The 19625-nt window shown below is 60.8% G+C and overlaps 11 protein-coding genes across 11 annotated transcripts; 4 read left to right on the top strand and 7 right to left on the bottom strand.

The window, feature by feature from the left end:
- Positions 1-114: 114 nt before the first annotated feature.
- On the bottom strand, positions 115-669 carry OSTLU_93054 (predicted protein; the record flags this gene model as incomplete). Its single annotated transcript, XM_001418934.1, has 1 exon — positions 115-669. One exon carries the CDS (start codon positions 667-669, stop codon positions 115-117), a length of 555 nt encoding a protein of 184 aa, XP_001418971.1.
- A 44-nt stretch (positions 670-713) lies between these two features.
- Positions 714-1370, top strand: OSTLU_12740 (predicted protein; the record flags this gene model as incomplete). The annotated part of the gene is made up of 1 exon (XM_001418709.1): positions 714-1370. The coding sequence occupies one exon, from the start codon at positions 714-716 to the stop codon at positions 1368-1370; it is 657 nt and encodes a 218-aa protein (XP_001418746.1).
- Positions 1371-1404: 34 nt separating this feature from the next.
- On the bottom strand, positions 1405-3284 carry OSTLU_32748 (predicted protein). Its single transcript, XM_001418935.1, has one exon. It carries the CDS (start codon positions 2797-2799, stop codon positions 1558-1560), a length of 1242 nt encoding a protein of 413 aa, XP_001418972.1. The 5' UTR covers positions 2800-3284; the 3' UTR covers positions 1405-1557.
- Positions 3285-3609: 325 nt separating this feature from the next.
- On the top strand, positions 3610-4173 carry OSTLU_8148 (predicted protein; the record flags this gene model as incomplete). The annotated part of the gene is made up of 1 exon (XM_001418710.1): positions 3610-4173. A coding segment is annotated over one exon (564 nt), but the record flags the coding sequence as incomplete, so codon positions are not given.
- Positions 4174-4231: 58 nt separating this feature from the next.
- On the bottom strand, positions 4232-6041 carry OSTLU_32750 (predicted protein). Its single transcript, XM_001418936.1, has one exon. The coding sequence runs from the start codon at positions 5534-5536 to the stop codon at positions 4349-4351; it is 1188 nt and encodes a 395-aa protein (XP_001418973.1). The 5' UTR covers positions 5537-6041; the 3' UTR covers positions 4232-4348.
- Positions 6042-6599: 558 nt separating this feature from the next.
- Positions 6600-12175, top strand: OSTLU_32751 (predicted protein; the record flags this gene model as incomplete). Its single annotated transcript, XM_001418711.1, has 1 exon — positions 6600-12175. The coding sequence occupies one exon, from the start codon at positions 6600-6602 to the stop codon at positions 12054-12056; it is 5457 nt and encodes a 1818-aa protein (XP_001418748.1). The 3' UTR covers positions 12057-12175.
- A 46-nt stretch (positions 12176-12221) lies between these two features.
- Positions 12222-13160, bottom strand: OSTLU_32752 (predicted protein; the record flags this gene model as incomplete). The annotated part of the gene is made up of 1 exon (XM_001418937.1): positions 12222-13160. The coding sequence occupies one exon, from the start codon at positions 13158-13160 to the stop codon at positions 12222-12224; it is 939 nt and encodes a 312-aa protein (XP_001418974.1).
- An 825-nt stretch (positions 13161-13985) lies between these two features.
- Positions 13986-15668, top strand: OSTLU_32753 (predicted protein). Its single transcript, XM_001418712.1, has one exon. The coding sequence runs from the start codon at positions 14136-14138 to the stop codon at positions 15582-15584; it is 1449 nt and encodes a 482-aa protein (XP_001418749.1). The 5' UTR covers positions 13986-14135; the 3' UTR covers positions 15585-15668.
- A 125-nt stretch (positions 15669-15793) lies between these two features.
- OSTLU_32754 (DMT family transporter: phosphate/phosphoenolpyruvate) lies at positions 15794-16867 on the bottom strand (the record flags this gene model as incomplete). The annotated part of the gene is made up of 1 exon (XM_001418938.1): positions 15794-16867. One exon carries the CDS (start codon positions 16865-16867, stop codon positions 15794-15796), a length of 1074 nt encoding a protein of 357 aa, XP_001418975.1.
- A 225-nt stretch (positions 16868-17092) lies between these two features.
- Positions 17093-17503, bottom strand: OSTLU_32755 (predicted protein; the record flags this gene model as incomplete). Its single annotated transcript, XM_001418939.1, has 1 exon — positions 17093-17503. The coding sequence occupies one exon, from the start codon at positions 17501-17503 to the stop codon at positions 17093-17095; it is 411 nt and encodes a 136-aa protein (XP_001418976.1).
- Positions 17504-17655: 152 nt separating this feature from the next.
- OSTLU_32756 (predicted protein) lies at positions 17656-19521 on the bottom strand (the record flags this gene model as incomplete). Its single annotated transcript, XM_001418940.1, has 1 exon — positions 17656-19521. The coding sequence occupies exon 1, from the start codon at positions 19378-19380 to the stop codon at positions 17656-17658; it is 1725 nt and encodes a 574-aa protein (XP_001418977.1). The 5' UTR covers positions 19381-19521.
- Positions 19522-19625: the final 104 nt, after the last annotated feature.

Here is a 19625-nt window from a genome sequence, read left to right on the forward strand (position 1 = left end):
AAAAACAATTCTTTCCATAAAATTAATACTTGTTTAACACGAAACCACACGCTCACGAGCGGTCCCATCGCGCGCGCGCTAAGTTGCTACGCTAAATGCACCAGAACGACGCCATCAATCCCATTTCGTCTCGAATCCCGCGGCCGTCAATCGTCTGCGAAGCTCTAACGCCCGCTTCGGCGTCGTCGGATACAACGCCGTGTGTTCGTCGATGTCCACGTAACTCACCCCAGCCTCATCCGCGACGGCTTTTGCGTCGTGATAACGCACGCGACTCTTCAACTCTTGACTCATCCGTCCATCGCCGTACTTCGCGTCGCCCGCGCGCGGCACCTTCCAGTTGCCCACGAGATACCACCTTTGCTCGCCTTGATCCTCCGCGTAGTACAAATCGCTCACGTCGATCCCGCGCGCGGCGCAATCCTCGAGCGCTCGATCGACGTCCGATCCCTGTTTCGCCTTCCCCAGCCCCAGCGCGGCGACGCGCGCGCCAAAGACGATGAAACCGGCTTTGATGCCCGAGTCGAGCGTCACGATTTCGGATAATCCGGAGGATTCAACCGCGCGTCGCGGCGCGCACACCGCGCGTCGACCGCGCGATGCGACGCGGTTCGACGACGCGCGACCGCACGCGAGTTCGCGCGCGTTGGCGCACCGCGCGGACGCCATGACGCCACAATCTGACGCATCGCGTCGCGCCCATCCGTCCCCGCATGGTGCTGTACTACACCCCCGCGGACGCGGCGACGACGGGGCACGTCATCTACGTCGGCAGGGACAAGGTGGAGAACGAGGACTTGATAAAATATGGCCTCGAGCACGACGTGTGGTTTCACGTCGATAAGCTCTCGAGCGCGCACGTGTACCTGAGGATGCGACCGGGACAGACGATGGATGACATCACTGCCGAAGAGTTGCGCGACTGCGCGCAGCTCGTCAAGGCGAATTCGATCGCGGGGAACAAACAGAACGATTTGCACGTGATTTACACGCCGTGGGGGAATCTGCTGAAGCGAGGGGACATGGACGTCGGACAGGTGTCGTTCAAGGATGAGTCGAACGCGCTCGTGCGGCGGGTCAAGGTGAAGACGCGCGATAACGAAATCGTGAACCGATTGAATAAGACGAAGGTGGAGGCGTATCCGGACTTGCACGCGGAGCGGGAGGCTTTCGAGGAGAGCGTGCGACAGGCGAAGAAGGAGGCGTATAGGATCGAGGAGGCGAAGCGATTGGAGGAGGAGCGCGCGAGAAAAGCCGACATCGAAGCGCGAGACTACAAGCACATCATGGTCGACGAAAAGATGAAATCTAACAAGGAAATGGCGAAGAAGTACGAATCTTACGAGGATGCCGAGGATGACTTCATGTAGGTAGCGTAGCTTTTTAATTTTTCAGTATGTCTCATAACACTCGATATTTCACTTTGTGCGCGAACCGGGCTAATGGATGGCTCTGAAAAGCGAGAGCGCACGAGTTTGGATTTAATGCACGTGCAGTAGGACAGCGGAACTGGCCGCTCTGTCGCGAAGCTTCATCTCTACTATGGAGGCTTGCACCTTAGATGAGATCGGCGACGTTGGAGGGAAGTTCCTCGATGACCGTTTGGTAGAAACGTTGGATGTCTTGGAGGAGACGTTCGTCTTCGGCGGTAACAAAGTTGATGGAAACACCCTTACGACCGAAACGACCGGAACGACCGATACGGTGAAGGTAGTTTTCGGGTTGCGTGGGCAAGTCATAGTTGATGACCAAGGAAACTTGCTGGACGTCGATACCACGGGCGAGTAAATCGGTGGTGATCAACACGCGGGAAGAACCAGAGCGGAACTCGCGCATAATGACGTCACGAGTGTTTTGGTCCATGTCACCGTGCGTGGCGGAGACGGTGAAATCGCGGGCTCGCATGTTATCCGTGAGCCAGTCGACCTTGCGGCGGGTGTTGGCGAAGATGACGGACTGCGTAATCGCGAGCGTCTCGTACAAGTCGCACAACGTGTCCAACTTCCATTGTTCCTTGTCGACGTTGACGTAGAACTGCTTGATACCTTCAAGGGTGAGCTCATCACGCTTGACCAAAATGCGCACCGGCTTGGTCATGAACTTGCGCGTGATCTCGAGCGCTTCCGGCGGGAGCGTCGCGGAGAAAACACCAACTTGCACCTTCGGCGGGAGCAAGGTGAAAATGTCGTAAATTTGATCCTTGAAACCGCGGGAAAGCATTTCATCGGCTTCATCGAGAGCGAAAATCTTGATAGAATCGCTCTTCAACGCGCGTCGACGAAGCATATCGTACACCCGACCCGGGGTACCGACGATGACGTGCACACCGGCTTGAAGGATGCGGGTGTCTTCGCGGACGGAGGTACCACCGACGCACGCGTGGCACTTGACTTGAAGGTAGTCGCCCAAGGCGCGCATAACCTTTTCAATCTGCTGCGCCAACTCGCGGGTCGGCGCCAAAACGAGCGCTTGGCACTCGTGAACGGAGTAATCCAAGCTTTGCAAGATACCAGCGCAGAAAGTCGCCGTCTTACCCGTACCGGATTGCGCTTGCTGAATGACGTCGAAGCCCTTCGAAAACGGCACGATGCCCCGTTGCTGAATAGCAGACGGCTTTTCGAAACCATACGCGTAGATCCCGCGCAACAAGTTCTCTTGCAAGTTCATCGTATCGAACGTTTCGTGCACCTCGGTCCACTCCGTGATGCCACCCTCTCCGTTCTCATCCTGGTCATCCTTGAGGAGTTCCTCCATGCCGCGATCGTAGTTCGCGTCGTCGAATCCGCCTTCTCCAGACATGATTTATGCGTTTCTTTCGTGTGCTGTCGATCGAGTACGTCACGGACACCGTCAGTCTTCATTCACCGCGTCTTCATCCCCCCCCCCCAGCCGTCGTTCGACGCCCCGCGTCCGAGACCTCGATCGCTAAGATTGACTCCGATGGAATCCATCCCGCGGCGGCGCCATCGCCGCCATCGCATTCGCCCCGTCGACGCCGTCACCGATCGCGCCTCGCCGCCGTCGACGCCGCGCGACGATCGCGAAATCCACTCCCGATCGTTCGCCGCGCGAGCGCGCGCGAACGTCCGATCGCGCGCGCGCGATCGCGCGCATTCGCGACGCGCCGCCGCATCGCGATGCGATGCGCGGATTCGCGCGCATCTTCTCGCGTCTTCGCGCGTCGCGCGACGCGGTCGCGGTCGCGCGCGCGCGCGTCCGCGCGCGATCGAAATCGACGAACCTTTTGTGGGTGCGTTAGGGTGCGGTCGTGCGTTTCAAACGCGACTGTGTGCGGTCGTCGCGTCGCGCGCAGGGCTTGCGCGCGCGGGCGATAAGACGCAGATTTCGCGCCTCGTTATTTAGGGTTTATGTTGATACATGTATTTTGTGTTTATATATGTAATGTCGGCGACCGCGACGACGCGACGACGCGCGCGCGCGCGCACACGCCCGCGCGCGCGCGACGCGTCGAGCGATCGCGAGCGCGCGATGTCGGCGTCGCGTTCGACGTTCGCGACCGGCGCGACGCGCGGGATCGCGCGCGCGGACGCGCGGCGAAGGCGGACGGGGACGGGGACGGGACGCGCGAGGACGACGACGACGCGCGCGCTGTTCACGGGATTGGTCCAGGGGAAGGCGCGCGTGGAGTCGTTTGAAAATTTGAACGATGAGTTCGCGCGGTTGACGCTGCGGTTCCCGGGGAACGCGCTCGAGGGGATCTCGCTCGGGGCGTCGGTGGCGGTGAACGGGACGTGCCTGACGGTGACGGCGGTCGACGGGGACGCGGCGAGCTTTGATTTGATCGTCGAGACGCTCAGGGCGACGAATTTGGGGAAGTTGATCGTGGGGTCGGAGGTGAATTACGAGCGGAGCGCGCGCGTGGGAGACGAGATCGGGGGTCACACGGTGAGCGGACACGTGCACTGCACGGCGGAAATCGTGGAGGTGGTCGATAGCGAACACAATCGAAAGGTGGTGTTCGAGACGAGCGATCGGGCGCTGATAAAGTACGTGTTGCCCAAGGGATTCATCGCCATCGATGGGTGCAGTCTGACCGTGGGGGACGTGGACAAGGCGACGGGGCGATTCAACGTTTGGCTCATCCCGGAGACGCTGCGCGTCACGGTGTTCGGCGCGAAGTCCATCGGCGACACCGTCAACGTGGAGATTGAGTCGCAGACGCAAGTCATCGTGGACACGATCGAACGGTACATGACCGAAAGAGGGCTCTAGATGCTAATTTTTTAGATGTATTAAAACAACAACCATATGCCAGACTTATTTCTTGAAAATTTTTCCTTCTCTATTCCGAGGCGAGACTTGCAAAGGTGCCCTCGCGTAACGCGTATCATAGGATACCCTTCATGTAACGCACGCCGCACGCGTTGCACAACGTCTTCTTACCCTCGGGTCCCATGCGCCACTGCGGCGTTTTAACGGTCCCACAGTGCAAGCAACCTCGACGCATCTTCTTGCCGTTGGCCATGACGTAGACGTCGGTGGCGCACACGCCCTTGTCCTTTTTAATCTTCTTGTACGCCTTGGCGCGGCGACCACGCCCATCCGGACGGCGCTTACGCTTCGTCGTCGAGCCCGCGATGAGCTTGGGCGACTTCTTCGCGCTGTGAGCGACGAGATCGGCGTCGGAATCTTCGCTATCCGTCAACCCTCGATGGTTCGCGCTATCCTCGACGTTGGCGCGTTCGCTCGACGACGGCGTCACGAGAGCGCTGGAGACGCGAAAGACGCGCCCATCCGCGGCGGTGGCGAAATGTTCCTGGAACTCGTACGCCGATTCATCCGCCATCGCGCTGCAATCTTGCCCGCTAAAATCATCCTCTTCCTCGTCGCCACACAGCAGCGCGCTCTTCACCGCAAAGTCGATGGCTGGCTCGCGCGCGTCTCGCGCGAGCGCCCGCGCCTCGCGCCTCGCCGCGAAAGCCTCGGGTTCGGTGATAAAATCCACCGGCGCATCAACGGTGCGCATGAACTCATCTTCATCATCGAGCAAAAAAGAGCTACTCTCGCGCATGGCTTTAGTAAACCGATGCGCGTCGCCCTCGTCCTCGTCCTCGTCTTCGTTATCGCTCACGCCATCCTCGACGTCCCCGTTCGGACGCTCGAGCCACTCCGGCGCGATGTACGGCACCGAATGCGCGCCGCCGTACGCGAAACAATCCATCTCATCCTCCTTACACGTCATGATATCCCCCCCCACGCTCGGCAAAGAGTTGAGCACCTCCCAAGCGTAATCGCGCGCCGGCGCGCGCGCCTCGACTTCGTCCCACGCGCGCGCGAGCGCGTCCCAATCATCCGCCGCCGCCCGCCCCTCGCGCGCCTCGCGCGTTGCCGCCGCTCTCACCGCGTCGCCCTCGCGCCCGCCGTCGATCGTCGCGCGCTTCTCGCCCTCGCCCTCGCCCTCGTCGCCGCTCGCGAAATCAACCCGAAACAAATCCTCCAGCGCGAAATCTCGGGTGCTCGGTTTCGCGCCCAAAAAGTCGCCAGGTGCCGCGCGCGCGCGCGCGTGCCCACCCATCGCGCGCGCGCCCGTCGTCGCCCGCGCGCGCCGCGCGATCGCGCGATCGCGCGCGAACGACGTTAAATGTGCGCCCTCCGCGCGCGCCCTCGCGCGCGCCCTCGCGCGCGCCGTCGTCGCGTCCTCGCCCGCGCCGACGCGCGCGACGCGCGCGGTCGCGACGCGCGCGCGGTCAACGCCCGCGCCGACGCGCGCGCCGCGCCCTCGCGCGCCCGATCGCGCCGCGCGCGCGACGCGCGCGCGCGCGATATTCTTCCCCATCGCCCGCGCCCCGCCCGACCCCGCGCTCGCGCGCGCGCGCGTCGCCGTCGCGCCCCGATCGTCGACGACGACGTCGCCGCGACGCCGTAAAGGCGTTTTCGTCGTCGCGCGCGATCGCGCGGGCCGTCGCGCGCGCGTCGCCACCATCGCGCGCGCGGCGAGCGTCGTCGCGCGCGAGAAAACCCTCGTCGCGGCGCGCGTCGCGAGCGCGTCGCGAACGCGCCGTCGTCGTCGCGCGTCGAGGTGTGCGACGCGCGCGCGCTTCGACATCCGTCATCGTCCGACCGGCACGCGCGCGCCGAGCACGCGCCGGAGGTTTTCCGCGTGCGGGGACTCGCGACGAGTCACGACTCGAGAGGCCCACGCGCGCGCGCGACCGATCGACCGGGTGTACTTTTTCGCGCGCGCGCGTTTCGGCGGGAAAACGAGATTCCGTAGTGCGGCGTTCGCGAGCGCCATGTATCTTTCGCGCGTCCCGTCGCGCGGCGCGCGCGCGCGCGAAACCGAAACGTCGTTCGCGGCGTCGGTCGCGGGCGTTCGCCGGTGGAGGGCGTTCGCCGGTGGAGGGCGTTTCGGCGCGCGCGGCGCCGCGCGATCGCGCGCGATCGACTCGAGTGCGCGGCGCGCCGACGCGACGAACGCGCGACGCGCGACGCGCGAGCGACGGCGACGCGCGACGACGCGCGACGCGCGACGTCAGGGCGCGCGACGACGCGCGGGCGCGACGCGCGCGACGACGACGACGACGACGACGACGGCGTGATCCGCGAACGTGACGGGACGCGGCGTCGGGGCGCGCGCGATGGGCGATGGGTCGTCCAAGGGAGACGTGGACGCGCAGAGGTTAGCGTCGGTGGCGTCCACGGCGGAGGCGATGGAGGAGCTCGGGTACGCGTGCGCGCACGCGAAAGATTCATTGATTGAAATTCTAGGGAAATTGCCAAAGTTGGACGACGCGGGGTTGGCGAAAGTGGTCGGGATGATCGCGAGGACGAGCTCTGGGAAGTTAGAAACGTCGAGGGGGGAGGCTGCGTTGGTGTCGTTGGCGAAAAGCGCCGGGATCGCGGCGCCGAGCGCGGAGGCGTTGCGATTGACGACGTGGAACGGGGACGTCGTGGTGGACGCCGTCAACGCGACGTATAAGGATTTAAATTGGGAGAACGCGATGGAAAAGCTCGATCAACCCGAGTTTGGATGTCCGGACGCGAGTTCGTTTCAGTTGATCTGCGACATGTACTCACGAGCGACTGGGAAGAGCTTCCCGGCGAAGGCTTTGTGCGCGGCGCCGTGGGGAAAGAATCAGGCGGGTCAGATTGAGGCGCTGCGACAACTCTTAGGTTCGCCGCAGGAGTCGTGCGATTGGGGGAGTTTGAAGCATGTCGACGTTGAAGGGACGTTAGCGGGGCCTTGGGGGTGTTTGGATTTGATGTCGACGCTTTGCTCGTTGAGCGAAACCGGACACCGAGACGCGGCGAGGGGGGCGCTCGAGCCGGGCGCCGGGCGGTCTCCGGAGACGGTGTGCATCACTCTCGCGCAAGTTTGCGACGAACACAACGCGCTCGCGCGCGATGCTTTCGGTGCGTTATTGCCTCCGTACGTGGCGACGTCACACCCTAAGTCGGGGTTGGTTTTGAGCAACGTGTGGGGGCGTCACTCGGTGGCGGTGATTCGCGCCATGGTTGACGCGCACACGTCATCACCGGCCGCGGCCGATCGTATCTTTGACGTTTGTCAAGAGTTGAACGCCTTGCAAGTTATCATCGATCGATCGCCGTTTCCCTTGGCGATTGAGATGGTTTCTATCGCCTCCGTCCGCGCGGGCGTAAACTTGGAGCAGTGGCTGCAAGAGAAGATCAAAGCCAACGGTGGCGCGTTTGTGAGCGCGTGCATGCGGTTCTTGCGCGCGAAGGCGACGCAAGAGGGTGGAGATAAGGGTGCCACGCCGCTCAAGCCAGAGGTTTTGCAGACTTTCTTGAAGGTTTTACAAGGCGCGCAGCAGACGATGCCGCCCGATTTGCAGGCGGAGCTTCGCCAACTCGTCGCGCAGATTCAAAACTCGCCAAACAAAGGTCGAGATTCGAGCGCGGCTTCGGACGATTTGTCCGTGCAAGCCGGCACCGCGCAAGGTTTCACGCCGGACGTGGAAGAAGAGGCCAACCGCTACTTCCAGCGCGTGTATTCTATGCAGCAGTCCATCGGGGAGTTGGTCGAGGTGCTGCGCGCTTTCAGAGTGAGCCAAGTGCAACGCGAACGCGATGTGTTCTCGTGCATGGTGCACAACTTGTTTGATGAATACAAGTTCTTCCCGAAGTATCCAGAAAAGGAGTTGAGAATCACAGCTGTGCTCTTCGGTCAGCTCATCTTCCACAATCTCGTGAGTAACATCACTCTCGGCGTTGCTTTGCGTTGCGTCTTGGACGCGCTTCGCAAGCCGCAAGGATCAAAGATGTTTGCCTTCGGGTCGGATGCTCTCGAGCAATTCAAGCGTCGACTCACTGAGTGGCCACAATACTGCCAGCACTTGGCGCAGATTCCGAATCTCGCGCAGGCACACCCTGATTTGTTGCACCTATTCTCTAAAGGTAACGATCAAACCGTGGCGCTCGGTCGAAGCGAACCGAGCATGAACACCGCGGCGAATGCCGACGCACAACTTGCCGCTGGAGTCGCGGGAATGCGTATCGGTGGTGGCGACAGTGGAGGTGAAGGAAACCACCCACCTTTACCTCGATCACTGTCTTCCGGGATGAACTTACCGCCTCAACCACCGGGACCTCCTCCAGCGGGAGAGTCGGCGCCCGCGCCGGCGGCCAGTCGTCTGACGACACGCGGTATGAGTACGCCAGAGATTGGTCAGATCGCTCGCGTGTCGAGCGGTGGACAAATCGCCGCGGCGGCATCCGGTGCGCCCAGCGGCTTCGCTACGTCTTTGAACATCGACACCTTGGTCGCCGCCAGCGCCGAAGCAAAGCAGCCAGACGCGGCGACAGCGGACAAGGTTCACTTTTTGGTGAACAATCTGTCGGCGGAGAACATGGAAGAAAAGGCGGCTGAAGTCAAGTCCAAGGTGAGCGCAGATCTGTACGAATGGTTTGCCGGTTATCTCGTGGTGAAGCGTGCGTCGATTGAACCAAACTACCACGCGCTTTACCTCGAGCTTCTCGAGAAGGTTGGCGACAAGAATTTGTACGCCGCGATTTTGCAGGCCACGTACCGAAACATCAAGGTTTTGTTGTCAAGCGGTAAGGTCAAGACGAACAGCGGCGAGCGCAGCTTGTTGAAGAATCTCGGCTCGTGGCTCGGTCAACTCACCATCTCGAAGCGTAAGCCCGTGCTTCAGCGTGACTTGGACCTCAAGGAGCTGATTTTGGAAAGCTACGAATCCGGTCGCATGATCGGCGTCGTGCCCTTCGTCGCCAAGGTGCTCGAACCGGCTAAAGACAACATGATCTTTAAACCGCCGAATCCTTGGACGGTGGCCATTTTGTCGTTGTTGTGCGAAATCTATAACGAACGCGACTTGAAGCTGAACCTGAAGTTTGAGATGGAACGGCTGTTCAAGCATTTGGACGTCAACATTAAGGACATCGAGCCTTCGATGTTGCTCGCGTCTCGAATGCGCGAGCGCCAAAACAACCCCGACTTTGTCGCGGACAAGAATTTTGCAGCGCCGGTACCGTTGCAATCGGCCGCATCAGAAGGGTCGCTTCAGCAGCACGGCGTTGTCGGTCGTAGTATGGATGAGGAAGAGAAGACTCGTTTGCAAACGCAAAGCCTCGAGGGCGCGTTGCCAAACATGCAAGCTCACGTGCGCGTCGCGGCGGCGCCAAACTTGCCAGAATCTACTCGAGCCGCGCTCTTGCGTCTCCTCCCTGTGGCTTTGACGCAAGGTATTCGGGAGATCGTCGCGCCCGTTGTCGAACGTTCCGTGACCATCGCTTGCAAAACATCGCAAGAGTTAGTCCGCAAGGATTTCGCCACCGAGGCTGACATCAACCGCGTGCGCAAGGCGGCGCATCTCATGGTGTCTTCGCTCGCCGGCTCGCTCGCCTTGGTGACTTGCCGAGAGCCTCTCAAGGCGAGTGTTGCGAATCAGCTTCGTGCGCTTTTGCAGCAGTCAGGTGCCGGCGCCGGCTCGGAGGCATCCGCCCTCGAAGCCGCGGTGCAATCTGCGACGGTTGACAATCTCGAATTGGGTTGCGCGCTCATTGAAAAGGCGGCGTCCGAGAAGGCGATTCGAGACATCGATGAATCTCTCGCCGCGGCTGTGATTGTGCGTCAAAAGCATCGTGAGTCTGGTATCAATCAGCCGTTCTTTGATGCGGCCATCATGCAAGGTCGATACCCGGCGGCGCTTCCGGAGTCGCTCAGACCGCGACCTGGACAGCTCCCCACCGCCGCTCTTCGCATCTACGACGACTTTGCGCAGCTTCCTCGCGCACCGTCGGGACCGCCGCCGCCCTCGGGCGCGCCGCCGGCTTTCGCGAGACAGCCACCTTTCGGACAACCACAGCCACCGCCACCGCCTGTGGCGTATCCAGGCATGCCGCCGCCGCCACCTCCAGGTGCGCCGCCACCGCTGCCGCCGGATGTTCCGTCTGAGGGCGTCGCCGACGGCGCGCAAGACGCCGGCAAGGATTCGGCCAAGGGTCCTCCGTCTGGTGCGCATCCGCACGGTCAACCCGATCCCGCGGGCTTGCGCGAAAAGGTTGCGGCGCACTTCGACGAATGGGCTCGAGTGCAAGATTTGCCCGTCACCGACGCGGCGAACGTGGCGTTCATGCAGCGACTCGTGGAGTCGCGTCTGCTCGCAGAGGACACCCAAGAACGCTTCTTGCGCATCTTGGTTGAACTCGCCGTCACTCACTGTCTCGGCAGCGAAGTGCCGAGCGCGACGCCTCAAGCGAGCTCGCAGCTTTCTTTCGCTGCGATCGACGCGTACGTTCGCCTCGTCACGCGATTGGTTCGTCGTCAAGAAGAACCGCTGGCGTCGAGGTTGGCATTTTTCGGCCGCGCCTTGGTCGCCGTCGTCCGCACGGCGATGCGCGACACGGATGAACGTAACGTTGCGTTTAACGCGCGACCTTACTTCCGCGCGCTCGCTGGTTTGCTCAACGAGATGCACGCCCCAGATAACGCCTTGGACTCCTCGCATCCTCAAGTTCTCGCGGCGTTTGCCTCCGCTTTTTTGGCGTTGCAACCGCTTCGCGTGCCGGGCTTTGCATTTGCCTGGCTTGAACTCGTCTCCCATCGCTGCTTCATGCCTCGTCTCTTGATCGACCACGAACAAAAGGGTTGGCCTTTGTTGCAACGATTGCTGACGGCCATCCTACGCTTCATGGAACCGCACTTGCGGACGGCAGATCTCTCTGAACCGATCAAGTTGCTGTACAAGGGCATGCTTCGCATGTTTCTCGTCTTGCTGCACGACTTCCCGGAGTTTTTGTGCAACCATCATGTCAACTTCTGCGACATCATCCCGCCCAACTGCATCCAGTTGCGCAACTTGGTGTTGTCGGCATATCCGCGCAATATGCGACTACCCGATCCGTTCACTCCAAACTTGAAGGTGGACTTACTTCCGGAGACGCAGCAAGCGCCGAGAATCAACGCCGACGCCGACCACGCCTTCCGCTCCTCGCCCATGCGCGAAGAAGTGGATGCGTTCTTAACGACACGAAAGTCTGAGAACCTGAGCCAGCAACTGATTCATCGCTTGATGTTGTCTCCTTCAGCCGCGCTCGCGGCGGGAACAAAGTACAACGTCCCGTTGATCAACGCCTTTGTGCTCTACGTCGGCGTCCAAGCGATTCAAGCAAACCGCAGTAAGGACGCCTCGAGCGGCATCGCGCAAAGCGCTCCGATGGAGTTGTTCTCGCAACTTATCGAATCGCTCGATATGGAGGGCCGATACCTGTTCGTGAACGCTATCGCGAATCAGCTTCGGTATCCGAACTGCCACACGCACTACTTCTCGTGCGTGATTCTCTTTTTGTTTTCCGAAGCCAAGTTCGCGATCATTCAAGAGCAAATCACGCGCGTTCTCCTCGAACGCTTGATCGTCAATCGGCCACATCCGTGGGGTTTGTTGATCACGTTCATCGAGCTCATCAAAAATCCGCGGTACAACTTCTGGGGACACGCTTTCACCAAGTGCTCGCCGGAGATCGAGCGACTCTTCGAGTCTGTCGCTCGCTCGTGCTTACCGCAACAAGACAAGGAGGGCGTCCCGAAACCTTCGCCGGTGCCCGCGTCATGATACCACCCTCTGTTACAACATACTCTCCCATGACCAATGAGAAACAGAAAAAGAACAAAAAAAGCTCTAGAGCTAGAAGACTCGTCGCGCGTCGCCTAGGGCGTCGACGAAGTCGTCATCGGTAATTCGACGAAACATACAAAAAAATTAAATTACGTTACAACTCTAGTCTTCGCGCGCCGCGAGAGATCGCCGACGCTTCGTCGGTGACGCGTCGAGCAGATGCAACCACTTCGTCGCCGCCAACGTCGCCGCGCCGGACGAATCGACGTCGGCGTATCGAGGCGACGTCGCGACCGTCGTCAACTTTTGCGCGCAGTCGGCGTGCCATTCGTCCACGCGCGCGCTCAGAGAAGCCACCCACGCGCGACCCGCGTCGCCGTACCGCGAGATATACTTTTCTTTCACCTCCTCGGCTTCTCTACGAAGAAAATCCGCTTCGGCTTCGGCAACTTTCGCCCGACACTTGGCGCGAGCCTCCTCGAGCCTCGACTCCCGAGCGAGCTCGTCGTCGGCGTCGTCGACGAAACGCAAATCCCGCACGCCCGCCGCCCGTCGCGCCCGCGCGCACTCTCGCGCTAATTCTTTCACGCTTTCAACGTCGAATCGTCGCGAAATCGCGTTTCTCGACGCCAAGTCCACCGCGTCCAGAGCCCCTCGCAGCGCGCCTCTCGCTTCGTCGTCCTCCGCCTCCGCCTCCGCCGCCTCGTCGCGCGCCGCCTCCTCGTCGAACACCGCCACGTCGTCGTCTCCGCGCGCCGACCGCAACCGCGACGTCGATGACGCACACGACGTCGTCGTCGACGCCGCCGCGCCCTCCCACCCCCCGCCGTCGTCGTCGTCGAAATCCAACGCGCGCGCGACGCCTTCGCCGTCCCGTCGCGCGTCCCGCGTCGCCTTCCCCCCTACTTCCCAGATCCCGCCCGATCGCGCGCCCGCGCTGTCCAGATCCCCCGCCCACCGCCGCGCGCGTCCGTCGTCGTCGCCGTCGTCTCGCCACAGCCGAAACCGCGTCCCGCGTCCGTCGCCCGCCGTCGCCGCGCGCCCGTTCGCCTTCGCGCCCCGTCGCGTCGCGAATTCGGAGTAGTCGTCGCCCGCGTCCATCGCGTCGCGACGCCGGAGACGTCGACGCGTCGCGAAACGATTCGCGTCGCGTCGGCGCGTCGTCTCTGAACGCGCGCGCGTCCGTCTCTCGCCCGGCGACGCGCGACCCGTCGCGTCGACGCGGCGGTTTCAAACGCATCGCGTGTCCGACCGACCAATCTATGTACAAACAGTCACGTACCAAGTATACATCAACGTCGGTTTCGAACGCTCGCGGGTCCGACCGACCGATCTATGTACAAACAGTCACGTACCAAGTATACATCAACGTCGGTGTCGAACGCGTCGCGTGTCCGACCGACCGATACCGACCGATCTATGTACAAACAGTCACGTACCAAGTATACATCAACCGCACGTACACTACTCACGAAAACGCCCATCGCGCGTAAAAGTCAAAAAAAAGCGACGCCCGCGCGGATATTTCGCGCGTCTCGACCCCCCCCCCGTCGAGTCGTGACTCGTCGTGACCCGATTTCGGGTGTCCGCGTCACCGCGTATCTCGACGGCCCGCGCGGCACACCGCGACGACGCGGCTCGACGACAGCCGACGCGCGACGCGCGCGACGCTCGACCGCGACGCGCGACGACACGGATTCGCGACCGAGGGTACGACGACGATAACGCGACCGCGCGACGGCGAATCGACGGCGCGATCGACGGCGATCGCGCGATCGATTAATCGCATCGATTCGCGTCGACGCGAGATCGAACGCGATGATGACGGCGCGAGGCGCTTCGACGCGCGCGAACGGCGCGCGAACGACGCGTGGGAACGCGGGAAGGCGCGCGAGGGCGGAGGGACGACGGGGGGGGACGCGAGCGCGGAGCGCGGGGGGGCGATTCGACGCGAAGAGCGCGAACGCGACGGATTCGGAGACGACGACGACGGCGGCGACGCGAGAGACGGTCGCGGAGGACGGTGATGGGGCGAATGAGGCGGTGCGGAGAGTGGCGGAGGATCACGTGCGGGCGATGGAGGCGCTGAAAGATGGTGGGGTGGGCGGGCGCGGGACGAGGAAGTCGAGGGAGGCGGCGTCGACGAGACGGGATTTTCGAGCGCGGGACGCGAGGTGCGTCGTGCTCGCGGGGGGGGCGGACGAGACGAATCCGTTGACGCGTGGGCGCGCGCGAAGTGCGGTGCATCTGGGGGGGGCGTATCGAGTGATTGATTTTCCTTTGACGAATTTAATCAACTCGGGCATGCGTCAGGTGTACGTGCTGACGCAATACAACAGTCACTCGCTGGTGACGCACGTCAACCGCGCGTTCCCGATGGAGATGTTTGGAAACAACAACGAAGGGTTCGTAGAGGTGTTGCCGACGTCGCAGACGCGCGAGCACGGGGAGACGTGGTCGATGGGGAGCGCGGATTGCGTCGCGAGGCACCTCACGCACGGTTCGCTCACCAAGCATAGTTTCGACATGCGCTTGGAGGACGAGTGTTTGCAAAGACACGGATCGCTCGAAGCGTGCGCGGCGAACCAAACCGACGGGATCACCATCGTGTTGGCCGCCGAGCAGTTGTACACGATGGACTTCAACAAGCTCTTGGAGGCGCACTTGAAGTCGGAAGCAGACGTCACCGTCGCGACGTGCGATCAAGTCACGGCGGAGAACGCATCGAGATTGGGCATCATGGACGTCGACGAGCACACGTCGAGCATTTTATCCTTCATCGAGAAGCCTTCGGCCGATCAGTTGCTCGAGTTTATGCAGTGCTCGACGGAGAATGAGCTTCTCGAGTGCAAGCTCAACGCCAACATGGGCGTGTACGTCTTCAACAACTCAGCCCTGGAAGAGCTTTTGAGAGATTCAAAGAATCCGGCGGAAGAACGACACGAATTCGGCAGGGACATCATTCCGCACGCGGTGAACGCGGGCTACGACGTACGTTCGTACAAGCACTCTGGTTATTGGAAGCCGCTTCGAACGCTCGCCGACATTTATGAGGCGAACATCTCAGTCGCCACCGGCGGCGACGCCGCGTCACTGATCGACTTTGATCGATTAGTGTACACGAAACCCAACTTTTTGCCGCCTAACACATTTTACGGATCTTCGTTGACCGAGCGTTCAATCATTTCGGACGGGTGCGTCATTCGCGACGGCGCCAAAATCATCAACTCCATCGTCGGTCCGTGCACTGTGATCGACAAAAACGTCGATTTGGAAGGAGTCGTCGTGGTCGGTCGCGACGAAATCCTGAAGCGGTCCGGAGGGGACAAAGTCGCCGATATCGGCGCGAATACCATCATTCGTAAGTGCATGGTTGATTCCGACGCCGTCATCGGAGCCAACGTTCGCATTCTCAACGAGGCAGGCATTCAAGAACTCGATCGCACCGAGGATGGATACATCATCAGTGAAGGCATCGTCACCATCCTCGGAGGCGCCGTGATCCCCGATGGGTTCACAATCTAAACAATAAACAGAACACAGCGCCGGGCTCAAGCCATTTTGAACCCGCCGCGAGCGAAATGAAAATAGGGACGCAGGCGGAAACCGTAGAGCGCGTCAGAATTTGTTGTACCAAACCGAAGATTATTACGCTGACGATGCACCATTACTATCATCAATACGTCGTTACAACGCGTCTAAGAAATACTAGTAGAAATAATTGCTAAATGGACTCACAAATCCGCCGAGCCGTTGCTCGAACGCGGCGAGTCCAAGAGCTTTTCGCGCTCGACTTCGCCGTCGCTCGAAGCCGTGATTTTGCTCACATCCTCGTCTGTTTTATACTTTTGATAATACGCGAATCCCAAGACGTTCATCGCGTATCCGACGAGCTGCACGGGCGTCGTCTTCTCGCCCATGAAGACGACGCTAAACATGATGATTGCGACGTTGCGAACTTGACCGGCGGCTTTAAACGTCAGCGACCCGCACGTCTTGATCACCCCCAAAGTGGTCACCATTACGAGAAACCCTAACACTGACACCGCGACGAACGGCCAAGGGTTGGCGCGAACGATGGCTAAGTCTCCTCTCAACGTAATCTCTCGCTGCTCGAAAATCGCCACGCCGACGGAGAGAAAGAAGAAATTCGCGGGACACGTGTAAAACAAACCCTCCAGTAACCCAAACCCACGATTGCCCATGAAATGTTGAAACAACACCATGCGCATCGCCTCTGCACCTTCGCCTATGATCATGAGCGACAACCCCAACACCGTAAACGTTTCCTCCGTCGCGCACGCCACCGCCATGCCGACAGTCATCGTACCCACCGCTATCACCTTCTCCTTCGTCGCCGTGTCTAGACCCACGACGACCAACATTAAAAACACCACGCACGGCGACAGGGACTTCATCATCTGTATGAAGCTCACGCTGAGGTACAAATATAACTGATTCCCCGCCGCGAACGTCACCGCGGTGAAGAACCCGATCGGAAACACCGTCACGAGCCACTCCTTCAGCGAAAGCGTGCGCTCCAATTTCACCGAATTCGTCAACACTAAAATCGCCGCGATCATCCACGACAGCAGCGGTCCCGTCGCGCTGACGGCGATCGGGTACGGGAAGTCGTATCTGTTCAACACCGCGTCGTTCACCAAGATGATCAGCCCGCTGCACGTCCCCCACGCGAGCAGGTACAGCGTCGCTTTGAGCGTGTACAGCGCTCGCGTCAGTTCCGCGCTCGGCGCTCGCGAGCTCGGACGCCCCGCGATCTCGCGCGCGAGCGCTTTAAGCGCCGACATGGTCGCCAACACCTCGCGTCAGCGTCAACACCCTCGGGACGACGCGAGACGATCTCGGGACGACGCTCGCGACGACGACGACGCGCGCGACGTTCGCGCGTCTCGTCTTCGTCGCGCGTCGACGTTCGCGCGCGCGGCGCGGCGCGGCGCGAAGTGGCGCTCGCGCGTCTCCGCGGCTGCCTGAGGACTACGAATTCTACTACAAAGTCAAATCAATCGCCGCGCTCACGCCGCGCCGTCGCCGCCGCCGTCGTCCCGCTTTTCTACCTCGTCGTCGTCGCCCTCGTCCCTCGTTTCCTTGGCCTCGGCGTCTCTCGCCTTTTTCGTCCTCTTGGCGTCGCGAAACGCGTCCAGCGTCGCCCTGACGTCGTCCACCAGTTCGCCGAAATCGCACTCCTCGATCGCCGCCAGCACGTCCGCGTCGCTGATCGTCGAGCGCTTGTGATCGCGGCAGACGTCGTTCGCCGTGGCGGTGAGGTAGTGGATGAAGATTTTCGCGCACTCGCCGTAGGCTGTCAGGGCTTCTTTTTGAATGTTTGGTTCGAACGATTGGCCCTTGGCGTCGACGTTATCGAGCGTCGAGAGCTTGTGCTTGACGAGGCGCTTGATGTGCGCGCGGGGGAGGTCTTCGTCCATCGCGAGCGATCGGGGCGCGGACGACGCGCGCGCGCGTGTGCGGATCGGAGGGACGGCGAAGCGCGAGGCGAAGCGCGAGGCGAGCGAAGGTTCGCGTACACGGTGCGACTGACGCGCGATTACAACGGCGAGGCGGCGAGATCAAAAACACTCTACGAGTAGCGCCAATTGAAACCTTTGAGGCTGTTGCTCAGCTCGCCGACTTCCTTGGTGAGGACGTCGTTTTGCGCCTTCAAGTCGTTCACCACCTTGGCGCGCTCTTTATCGGTGGAATTGAGCGCATCGCGGAGACTGGCCTCGACGGTGTCGGGGTGTAAGTTGGCGTACCTTGCGAGCGCATCTTCGCGGCCGCCGTCGACCGCATCCACGTTGTAGTCGAAGATGTTGTCCCACTTGTTGTCCAAAAGCGCGAGCGCCGTTTTGAGCGGCGTCGCGGCGTACAGGACGCCCGCGCGTTGTTCCACGAGACCCTCGCGAAGGAGCTTGATCATACTACCTTCGATGTCAAAGTCACAATCGACACCGAACACATTCCGCAAGAAATCTTCGCATTCGATGTCGATTTCCTTCAATGTCATGCTCTTACCTCTGACGGTGAGAATCACAAAGGCGAGCATCATTTCCTTGATCTCTTGATCCTCCATAGATTCCAAAAGGTGCATCAACATCCCTTCTTGTGCGTTCCTGCTCTTTTGAATAAGATCCTTTGCCATCATGCCGGAGTATCGCGTCCTGGCGACGTTGATGGCGGTGTACGACTGCCCGAGCTTACCGGCGCACGCGATGAGGAGCGTTTGCATCTTCTTCGTCCAAATCTCACCGGTAACAAACGCCCACAGCAAAGTGCCGATGGCGACAACGATGGCAATTCCGTTCTGGATCATTTCTTGGAGCTTGACCGAGACCGTCTTCTCCGGGAAAATCATCTCGAGGTCAGCCATAGGAATGTCGACGTACGACTTGATGATGAGCGGGCCGCATCCAGAAGGTCCCGCTGCATCGTCGTCGAGCGGTCTCGCCATGCGATAGAGCAGCACGACTTCTTTGAAAGTTGGCTCTTGAATTTCTAACGTCGAGAATAATTTGCGAAAGAGGACGAAGATGTTCGGCATCAACCTTCGCAGCGTCAGACGTTCTATCACAGATGCGTTTCTGTCCTCCACCGTCTTCCCGTCTCCAAACGTCTTCTTCGAATCGCTCGAATTCGCGTTCACGAAAACCGGTTGCTTCTGCCCGAGAATTGCCAACAGTGGTTCTTTGATGAGCATGCTGAGAAGCATCTCAATCTTTTGCATGATGAACAACCCCTTCGCCTTGGCGAGGCCCGTGCCTCGCTTGAACACCAACGCTCTTTCGCTAAACTGCGACAACCCAGCGGCGAGCGCCGGATTCTTGCTCAAAAACGTCTTCAGCAACGCTTTATCGTGACAGGACCAATCTACGTGCACGGGTAGCGTGAACAAAAAGTCCTCCGCGCTCGCCAACTCCCATTCCTTTTGCGTCAACAACGTGTACTCGGCGTCCGCCATCATCGTACAAAACTGCCCCACAAAATCCACGCTCGCCGCCTCGAACGCCGTGGGGTTCAATCGCGCGCCATCGTATCCCACGCTTTTTTCTTCGCCCACCTTGACGTTCGCCAGCGCGAAATCCTTCTTCACTCGATCCCGTTTTTCCATGGCGCCGTAGTGAAACAAGCTCCGAACCATGCGAATCACGTCCCCGACCGCGCCTCGATCGCCCTCGGGAATCATCTCCAGCGCGGCGTCGCGCAAAAAGTTCATGCCGACCGGGATGTGCGCCGAGTGTTGGATTCGGATGAAGTTGTTCGTGCGTTCGCGCGCATCGCGCGACTTTGCGTCGTCGCTCGAACCCATCGCGGCGTCAATCGTCGAGGCTTCGGTCGCGCGCGTCGCGCGTGCGCGCGCGTTCACGCGCGCGTGCGCGCCGCGTGCGCGCGTGCGGGCGCGTTTACGCGCGTGCGGGCGGGCGCGTGCGACGCGCGCGCGGGAGTGCGGCGCAGAGTCGTCGAGAATTGGGCGATCGCGCGTCTCGGCGACGCGCGCGGCGGTTGGCGGTTGCGCGCGGAGCGCTGCGGACGCGCGAGGCTACGGCTAATCAC

This window comes from Ostreococcus lucimarinus, chromosome 7 (genome assembly GCF_000092065.1).
Source record: "Ostreococcus lucimarinus CCE9901 chromosome 7, complete sequence".
Lineage (NCBI taxonomy): Eukaryota > Viridiplantae > Chlorophyta > Mamiellophyceae > Mamiellales > Bathycoccaceae > Ostreococcus > Ostreococcus sp. 'lucimarinus'.